We start from the raw sequence: 9,617 nt of genomic DNA, 5'->3' as shown, positions 1-9,617 counted from the left end.
TTTGATAGCCGAATTTATAGGTGACGAAACAACTACATGTTTAAAAACAACAAGTACTTTGCTTTTGTTAAAAGATATTTGAACTATCAAAGTTGTTTGAGGTTGTATTTGGGTTTGGGTTTGTTGTACACCAACAAATACAAGAGAATTGACAGTTCAAATATATAAACAAGCGATGAAAAAATTATCTGCTGCTATTCTTAGTTCACCCACTATAAATTCGACTTGGTATTTTGTTTACAAACAATGAAATTACAGAGTTGTTTAAACAACCAATGGGAAAAATGTCGAACATTCGATTACGTTATTCCAAAGTAGTTGATAAAATGTCGGTAATTTTTTATTTCGAATTTTTGTTGTATAAAATGAGTTTTTTTCATTAATTAATCTAGTAATAATATATTGTTTACTTAAAATATGATGAAAATAAGTGGAAAAAGTTGAAAATATATTTTCGAACAATAATATTTGCGAAATAATTTCGCAAAAGCAGTACTCTGTTCTTATCGTGAAAAACATGTGAAATAATCTGTCAACCTTATTTTTTAACTACAAAATAACATAAGCAGCACTTCTTTCGCACGAAATTAAAACCAACAGTTGCATATAAAATTTTTCGCATGAAAAAACCATACTTTTTCGCCAATATGAAGAGAGTACAAGGCGTTAGACTTTTTGCTGAAAAAAGTTGAATAGTTGAATCGATTAACTAAAAAAGGTGTAATTAGAGTGTCCAAAAAACCGGCAAATTTAAAAAACCGGTTTAACCGAAAAGGTGTGTTTTTGAAAAAAACAGCTTTTGATTTTTATCTTTTAAAAAAACCAATAATCCGGTTTTGGTTTTTGTCTTCAAAAAAACCGGTTTATATTAAATTTTTTATTTTTTATTCAATATGAAAAATACGCTAATTTAAAATTTTTGAATTCTTAAAGCAATTATTTTATATATTTTACGAAATATTGTCTAATGCTACAATTTGAGAAGACTTTTGACTTGACTCAATTTATAAAATCCTAGTACTGTCCTGCCGATTTCTTACATGGAAACTCTAACGCAATGACAACCCTGTATCAAGACGAATTCATATAAGGTGGTGTCAGATCTACAAAAACCACAAATGGTGTAACCAAATGTCAAAACACAGAAATGAACAATTAAAAATATGAGTATTACAACTTAATATAGTGTGGATAATTGAATAGTGGGGGCTTAAAATATTTATGTATGTAAAAAAATGGTTTTTTAATAAGCATAGCATATGTAGATATTGCAATATAAAAATTAATTTTGACAGAAGCTAAAACCAAACAAGCGAAAAAAAGTAATCAGCTGTTTGACTGACTCCACCTTGTATAAATTCGCCCTGGCCTGTACTTATAAATTGTTTTCAATTACATTTGTCAATAGTAAACAGACGTTGAATTAAAGCGCATTTCGTCAATTGTAAAAACATAATTATTTTTGTTTACAAAAACTAATATTTACACAATTTCAACTGAAAATGGCATCAACAACATCGTGCCGTTTATGTAGTTTTACTTGTGAAGAATTTAAATGTTTATATGACGACAATGGCCAGGAAAGTGCAGTTTATCAAATTGCAGTCAAATATTTTAATCCATCGGTATGTTTAACAGAGTTCTAAAATAATGTATTCGTAGCCAATATACGTTATCTAGCAAACGTTTTTTTCTTCCATAAAATGTTAACATAAACATATTTTTATTAGTATATGTATCTTAATATTTTAAAAGGTTTACTTACTTTTACAAAGATTAGATTACTAATGATTTTATGTTTGCTATAAAAAGCTGTATCTGGGGTTAATTAATAAATTTTTGTTAAAATATAAAGTTTTACCAAAGCTAATACTTTTTATTCTGAGATATGGGTCTCCAATGTCCGAATATTTGATGTTTTATTTTTGTTGTTTTTTATCCGATTTGTTCAATATATACAATATATCGTCACACAGACATGTAATCCGACCCGATATTTCAATCATCTGCTCATATTGTCAGTTAAACACATTTTGAAATCATGCATTAAATTTCGAAGAAACCTCTTCAATACTGATCCAATTTTCATTCTTTCTAATCCATCATTGAAAATAAGCAACATATTTAAATAATATGTAATAATGTTTATGTTAACCTTTCGTTAGTCGCAACTGATCTGGTTGATACAGGCAAACACTTTTAATTGTGATTTTTTTAAACACCCTAAATTAAAAGCTATTTCTTGATAAAACTATATTCTGCAATTTTATTTTAATTACTCTTTTAAATACTTTGAATTTACTATTTGTTTTTATGTTTTTGAAATAAAAAGTGAAGAGATTATTATCTTGAATTAAAGCCATTAACCTTGACTATAATTTAGTGTACAATAAAATCTACCATTATTACTGTAATTTTTAAAATAAAATAGATTTTTAAAAAAATTCAGAATAAAATTCGAAAATCCGGAATTGGATCTAAATGTGTTAATAATTTGGGATGCTTTATTTAAAGCTATTTCGAAAAGCTTTTAGAAGATATAAAAAATGTTTCGATCTGAAAACAAATATAAAATTAGTGTTTCAACTTAAGAGGTCCATAACTCGAAAGCGGAGACAATTTTTTTCGCCTATATTAAATTGTTCACCTGGCGATTTTAAACTAGATTTATTCAATGTTAATATCGATTTTTACTTTTAACTATGTAGTAGTTTAAAAATAAATTTAGTTGATGAGAAGGAAAAAATTCAATTCAGGTTTTTAAAGCATTCTTTTTTCGAATAAGATTTTTTTTTTGTCCATTTAATACAACCTTTATAATGGCATTCATGCTTATTTATTTTTTTATTTATTTATATGTATTATATATCGTCCGCTTAATAAAATTTTGACCACATATAGAATCAGTTATGTAGATTCTTATTATGCAATAAAAAAAATAATAGTGTATATGCTTATACACTATTGTTTTATTGAGGGGACATACATATATACAAATATGGAAGATTTCACGTCAAGTGAACCAACTTTTTAAATTGATGTCTTCTGATCGGTATGAAATTTGCACCAAGGTTAGACCTATTGGATAGTAATTCAGACACAATTTATCATCGGTCTAGAACTCTCTGAGATATAGGGGGTTTGACATTTTGGCCAAACGTGATTTTTCTCATCCATGTAACTTATTACCTATTGTTCTTATCAAAATGTGTCCCAAATAGTTTTTATAGCTATTTCTCCAATCTTTCGAAAAAAAATATTAAAAAAAATTTATATTTTTTTCCGAAATCAAAAACTTTTTTGACTTTTTTTTAAAATTGGCCCTTTTGGAGAAAAATTTGATTTCGCCAAAAAAAAAATCAAAAATTTTATATCATGAGTTACAAAACATTTATTTTGCTATATATCCCACTCGCACCCCACTAAACGAACAAATAGGTCTTATATGAACAGACCCAAGCTATCTTTTGAGCAGAAAAAAAATTAAAAAGGTCCCATTTTGTAAAAAAAAGTTGGATTTTGCAAAAAAAAAAAAAAGGCAAAAATTGCATGTTTTGAGTTACAAAACATTTATTTTTATAGATATCGAACTCGAACTCGCATCCCACTACGAGACCAAATAGGTCTTCAAGAAAAATATCTAAGCTTTTTTTTGAATAAAAAAAAAAATTAAATAAGTGTCCATTTTGAAAAAAAAGTTTTTTGATTTTGCAAAAAAAGTCAAAAATTCCATGTTTTGAGTAACAAAACATTTATTTTGATAGATATCGAACTCGCATCCCACTAAGCGACCAAATAGGTCTTAAAGGAAAATATCGAAGCTTTATTTTAAGAGAAAAAAAGGACCCATTTAAAAAAAATCAAAAAAGTTTTTGATTTCGGAAAAAAAAGATTAAAAATTTTTAATTTTTTTTTCAAATATTTTTTTCGAAATATTTTTTTACAAAGAACAATAGGCAATAAGCTACATGGATGAGAAAAATCACATGTTTGGCCAAAATGTCAAATTTCTTGTTCGAAGTCCCATTTTGTTGAAAAATGTGTCTGAATTACTATCCAATAGGTCTAACCTCGGTGCAAATTTCATCCCGATCGGAAGACATCGATTTTAAAAGTTGGTTCACTTGACGTGAAATCCCCCATATGTGTATTGATTTATATGTATATATGTATTTGCGATAGAATAAAAAGATACGAGATTGGTACTGGGAAGTTTAAAGTTCCAAAATATTTTTAACATAATCAAATTTAGATTAAAACTTCTCATTGTTAAAAAATTTCTTTAAAATATTTTTAGCTCTTGAATTCTGGTACAGATACTACTTTAAGGGTTATTTGTTTAGAATGCTGGCAACATATTAGCGACTTTCACAGTTTTCATCAGTGGATCCTTAATGCTCAAGCACAACAGGAAGATATGGAATTGATCGTACATGAAGAAAAATCGGATGAACAGATTTCGACTTTTGATGTTATTGAGTTTGATTTAATTGATGATACTAGTACATCAAAATCAAGTCACTCGACCAAATCAATTTCTTCGCCAATAAATTCGATAGAAAGTGAAGATGAAAACTATAATGATTCCATAACGAAATTGAGGCGGAAGTTGGAATGCTATAAATGCAAGGACATATTTGAAAGTTTTGCTAATTTAGATGCCCATTTTCAACAATTTCATCCAATTGACCAATTTTATGTTATTTGTTGCAACGAAAAATTTTATCAGAGATGGAATCTCTTTGAACATTTTCTTGGTTTTCACAAGCAAAAAGATGTAAATCCTTTTAAATGTGAACAATGTGGAGCTTCATTTTCACAATATGGAAACTTAAGAAGACATGTGAGAAGAAAACATACGGTACAGCCATTACTTAAATGGATATGCAAATATTGTAATAAAATGTTTAAAAATCGATCAAATTTAGAAAGGCACAAAAATAAGATACATACTTCTCAGTTAAACAATGATTTACAACACGAAAATAAAATTGATGAAGAGGAATATCTAGATAGTTTCGAAATAGACTATGAACCAGAGGAGGATATTCAAGTGGATGCAGTGTATGAAACAAACGACATTTCAAATCTTAATAAATACGAGTCTATATTGAATGCATTTCCCTTAGAAAGTTCGGAAGTCAATAAAGATCTACAAAGTTTGAAGCAAGTTTCTTATAGTAATGATATATATATAAAAGAAGAATCAGATATAGAATTTGACATTACTTCATCATCAACTGACATAAATGCCACTAAACAAATACATATGCCTGCTTTAGATATTGTTGATATAAAGAATGAAAATTCTACGGATACTGAAAGTGAAGGAGACACAAAAAAATTTAAGAAAAATGTAAAAACTAATGAATTCAACTCAGATTTAGAAAAAGGATATGATGACTTCATAGATAAATGGAAAGGGGATTTGGAATGTCCTAAATGTAATAAACACGTAATAAGTTATCAACAGCTAAGTGAGCATTTTGCTTTGGAGCATCCGGAAGAACGTTGTTATATTAACTGTTGTCACATTACCCTTTATGAACGTACAAGTATTGTTGAGCATTTACGTTTTCATGAAAACCCTAATGCTTTTGAGTGTTCAGATTGCGGCAAATGTTTTAAGAATAGCAAAGGTTTGGGCTCCCATAAGCTACAAGTTCACAGTGACAATCGAAGTGCATATCACTTACATTTATGCTATTGCAAAAGAGCCAAAGAACTACATGCCGAAAATAAAGCTAAAGGACAACAAATAGAGTACGACACTGTTGTATGTTGCCAACGTAAAAAGAAAATATTAGAAGATGATGCCCTCATTGCAGGGTGGAAAAAGGATTTAACTTGCGAAATATGTAAAGAATCTTTCTCCTATTACTCCCTGATGCGTGCTCATTTCTACCACAAACATCCAGGAGAAAAATGTTATATTTTATGCTGCCATCGCAAGATATCTCGAATTTCTGATGCATTAGAGCACATACGTTCCCATTTGGACCCCCAAGCATATCGATGTAAAATATGTAACATAACATTTTCTGGCAAAAGCACTTTGGCAAAACATATGCGCAATGTGCACATGGATTCCATACCGAAACATAAATGGGCCTGTAATAAATGTGATAAGACTTTCGAAATACGTCAAATTTTAACAAGACATCAAAATGTTTACCATTCTCAATAGAGATTGATAAATTTTTAGTTTACACTAAACTATAAAACAAAATCGTCATACTTATTCTTTAAGACTTGAATATTAAAAAAAACTGAAGATAAAAGTTTACTATTCCTTTTTTATATTCTGCCCAATTATGAATAAAAATTCCCTGGAGTTTTCTCCCTTTTCCCATTTTCCTATGTAAATTCAATGGGAAATAACTTCAGGGGAACAAACTCCCGGGGAATTTTTTATTCATAATTGGGCTGATTAATTATTTTATGAATTTATATTTTTTAAAAGTACAGTAATTTTTATTTTGTAAAATATGTATTTTTATTGGCCTATTGAGGCTTTTTAATATTACTTGAATTAAAATAAAAAAAAGCATTCGAAATCTATGTAAATGTGAGTTATATTTATGATATCATGATAATATTAATGTTAATATTTACGAAGCACGTCAACGATCAAGCATCCAGTAAAAACTGTTCCCTTGAAAATTAATAACACATTTGAAAAGTCTCGGAACAGGCCAAATATTTTTAGGTTCGGTTTCGGTCACACTCTAATTGTTTACCAAAAGGAAGCTACAACAAATCTATCTTAAACAATAAAATAAATATGAGGTCTATAAATATGACTGCTGATTTATACGTCACACAGTTCTTCTAATGTCCTAGCGGTATGAAATATAATATTCTAGTACCTAACAAAAATATATACAAAATTTCATAAAAATAGATAAATATTTAATTTGAAAGTAAATTTTTAATTAGGCTTAAGTTCATTTTTATTATAACTTATTTGTAATAATTCAAAGAATATCACTGAATACTAAAATATCGGCTATAAAACGGGTGGGTGAGGGTTTGTTGATGAAAATTTGGGGTTATATGTATTTTTAATGCCAAATAAATAAAATGCAAAAAAAAGCTTTTGGTCAAAAAATTGTAAAAATAAATTCTGGATAGGGTCACCCTATAACCCAGCGGTATGAAATATACTTTACGACCTATTCTCATACCTACCAAACATACATACAAAATTTCATAAAAATCGGTTGAGCCGTTTCGGAGGAGTTCAAACACTAACATTGTGACACGAGATTTTTATATGTATATTAGAAGATAGAAGAAGAAGATAATGTAAATATTTAAAACTTTAATTTTGTTAAACAATTTTTAATAATTTTTTTTATTGAAGAAAAATTTAAATTTTTGTTGTATGATGGCCACCACGTACTTATAGTATAAACTCACAGATGAGTACATACATATGTAACGCTTTTTTTAAATATTATCTTAATCTACTACCGTTATGTTTTAAATCAATGAAACTTTCTGCTACTTTTAATACCATTTTATGCAACGATGTATTACAATTACAATTTTCCAATTTATTGTTTTCATAAACTTACAAATTTCTAACGTCTTCTTATTAAACGGACCAAAACGATGCATTAGAAGGCCGTATAAATACAAGGCAGTGAAGATTTATCATCTCATTTTGTCAATAAAATAAAACGAAATAAATAAAAGTGTATAAGTCTGTGTGAACTAATTATTAGTTTTGGAACATAAAAAACAAGTGCTTTAATTAAATAAAAAAGTGGATTTGTAAGAATAGTAGCAGCCAACAAAATGACAGAGGAAACAAACTGTTTACGACCAGCAACTGCTGCACCTGTGCCTGGTGGTGGTGGGGAATATGTGTGGACACATAGGGAGCCTCTAATGCATTTACAAAAGTATACACCCTTCTTTCGTTTAATTGATTTTGTGGAAAAAACACGTACAAAACGTTTTTATGAACCTGCTGAACGCTTCGAGATTCTAATGTCAGCGTGCATACTAAGGCATCCAGCACCGTTTTGTCAGAATCGCCGTTTTCCTGAGGACTATTGGGCAAATTTGTCAATTGGTCCAGTTGCCGAAGCTTTTGATCGTTTAATTGCTGCTCTAGATATACCCAGTCCCCAACTATTATCGCAAATGAATGCACAAGATTGGGATACGTGGAAGAAAAAATTTGATTTAGCCATGGCAGACATACGAAGACTCTCCTACTGTACAGATTTGGATAAATTGGCTGATATTGGCATTTTCAATCGTCACACATTCGAACAACGTTTCAACATGCAGTGGCACGAATAGAATTTTGTACATGCATGCAATGCAACAGAGAGTATGATATGTAGTGCACAGAAGAGGTAGTATATATAACATGTGTATGTTGTTATTGTTTTCCCCTATGTGGGTCAAGTTTAAATAGGATGATGACGACGTTGTAAAAACATAATAATGGTGGTGGTATATTTTGTTTAAGCATCATATGCATAGAATAAAATTGGGTTGAGTTTTTGTTTTTTTATTTTTATGTTATGGGTTACATAGAGACGAGAAGAAATTGTCAAAAACCTAACTCTTGCAACAACAAAATACATCTTAATCAAAGTATTTTGTTGCTGTATTAGGCAAATGATTTGTTTTATTTTTGTTTGACAAAACGGATGCATAATTCTTTATGTTTAAAACCTTATTAATTTTTAAAAATTACATTCTGTTAGTTTCTCCTTTTTTTAATCAAATCAATGTAAAACGAATTTGTATGTAGTCTCGTATTATAATAAATAACTGTAGTGTTTTAATTTGTAATTTAGAATTAGTCAATCGTAAAGGAATTATGTTTTATACACACAAACAATTTTGTGTGGTGTGATAAATATAAAATTTTTCTATATTGGTTGTGGTTAACAAATTAATAAAAATGTATGCATGTCTCATTTTGTAGGGAGAAAAATACATCAAAACACTAGTTTAAAACCTGTAGAGGCAGGAAAATGAATGGTAATTTTATTATCTATGTTACATTTTTTTAATTGTTTAGTTTATTGCTTAAGTTGCTTTTGGCATGGCGAAGGGAAAAACTTAATAAAATGGTCAAATAAACAATCTAAATTGTAGTTAAATTTTTTTTGCTTTTTTTTTAGCTAAATTTAAAAAATTTTTAGGAATATATTTTGGATTTTTGTCAGTCAAATGGTTTTTCGTGTAATCTAACGAAATGTAGTTCATACATTGTTGCACAGTGGTTTTGGAACATATTTTTTACGTTTTAGGAATTTCGGTATTTATGTGCTGTCAATGGCAAAAGTTATTAATCCATTGATAAAAATACCTTTCGATCTATATATAATACATACGATACTAACTGACACGGCAAACGTTGTTTTGCCATACAAATTGTTCATACAAAAATACTGAAATTATGATCAAAAAACAAGTAAGAGAGCTATATTCGTCTGTGCCGAATCTTATATACCCTTCACCAAATTATACTTCAAAATAAAAATTTTAAATATTTTTGGTAAACAAAATTTTTTTCCAAAGTTGTTTTTTCATTTTTTGAAAAAAAAAATTTCTAATTGTTTTTTCAGATTTTTTAAATTCCATTT

At 28.6% G+C, this 9,617-nt stretch overlaps 2 protein-coding genes across 2 annotated transcripts; both read left to right on the top strand.

The window, feature by feature from the left end:
• The first annotated feature begins 1,411 nt into the window (after positions 1-1,411).
• On the top strand, positions 1,412-6,561 carry LOC135956888 (zinc finger protein 184-like). Its single transcript, XM_065507490.1, has 2 exons — positions 1,412-1,625; positions 4,298-6,561. The coding sequence occupies exons 1-2, from the start codon at positions 1,503-1,505 to the stop codon at positions 6,185-6,187; spliced, it is 2,013 nt and encodes a 670-aa protein (XP_065363562.1). The 5' UTR covers positions 1,412-1,502; the 3' UTR covers positions 6,188-6,561.
• Positions 6,562-7,248: 687 nt separating this feature from the next.
• LOC135957988 (uncharacterized) lies at positions 7,249-9,094 on the top strand. Its single transcript, XM_065508839.1, has one exon. It carries the CDS (start codon positions 7,804-7,806, stop codon positions 8,314-8,316), a length of 513 nt encoding a protein of 170 aa, XP_065364911.1. The 5' UTR covers positions 7,249-7,803; the 3' UTR covers positions 8,317-9,094.
• Positions 9,095-9,617: the final 523 nt, after the last annotated feature.

This window comes from Calliphora vicina, chromosome 4 (genome assembly GCF_958450345.1).
Source record: "Calliphora vicina chromosome 4, idCalVici1.1, whole genome shotgun sequence".
Taxonomy (NCBI): Eukaryota; Metazoa; Arthropoda; class Insecta; order Diptera; family Calliphoridae; genus Calliphora; species Calliphora vicina.
This window is presented reverse-complemented; position numbering and strand designations above follow the sequence as displayed.

Excerpts from the sequence above, each read along its gene's own strand:
- LOC135956888 (XM_065507490.1), top strand. The coding sequence starts at position 1,503 with ATGGCATCAACAACATCGTGCCGTTTATGTAGTTTTACTTGTGAAGAA. Across the intron at positions 1,626-4,297 it reads TCAAATATTTTAATCCATCG|CTCTTGAATTCTGGTACAGA; the intron begins GTATGTTTAACA and ends AAATATTTTTAG.
- LOC135957988 (XM_065508839.1), top strand. The coding sequence starts at position 7,804 with ATGACAGAGGAAACAAACTGTTTACGACCAGCAACTGCTGCACCTGTG.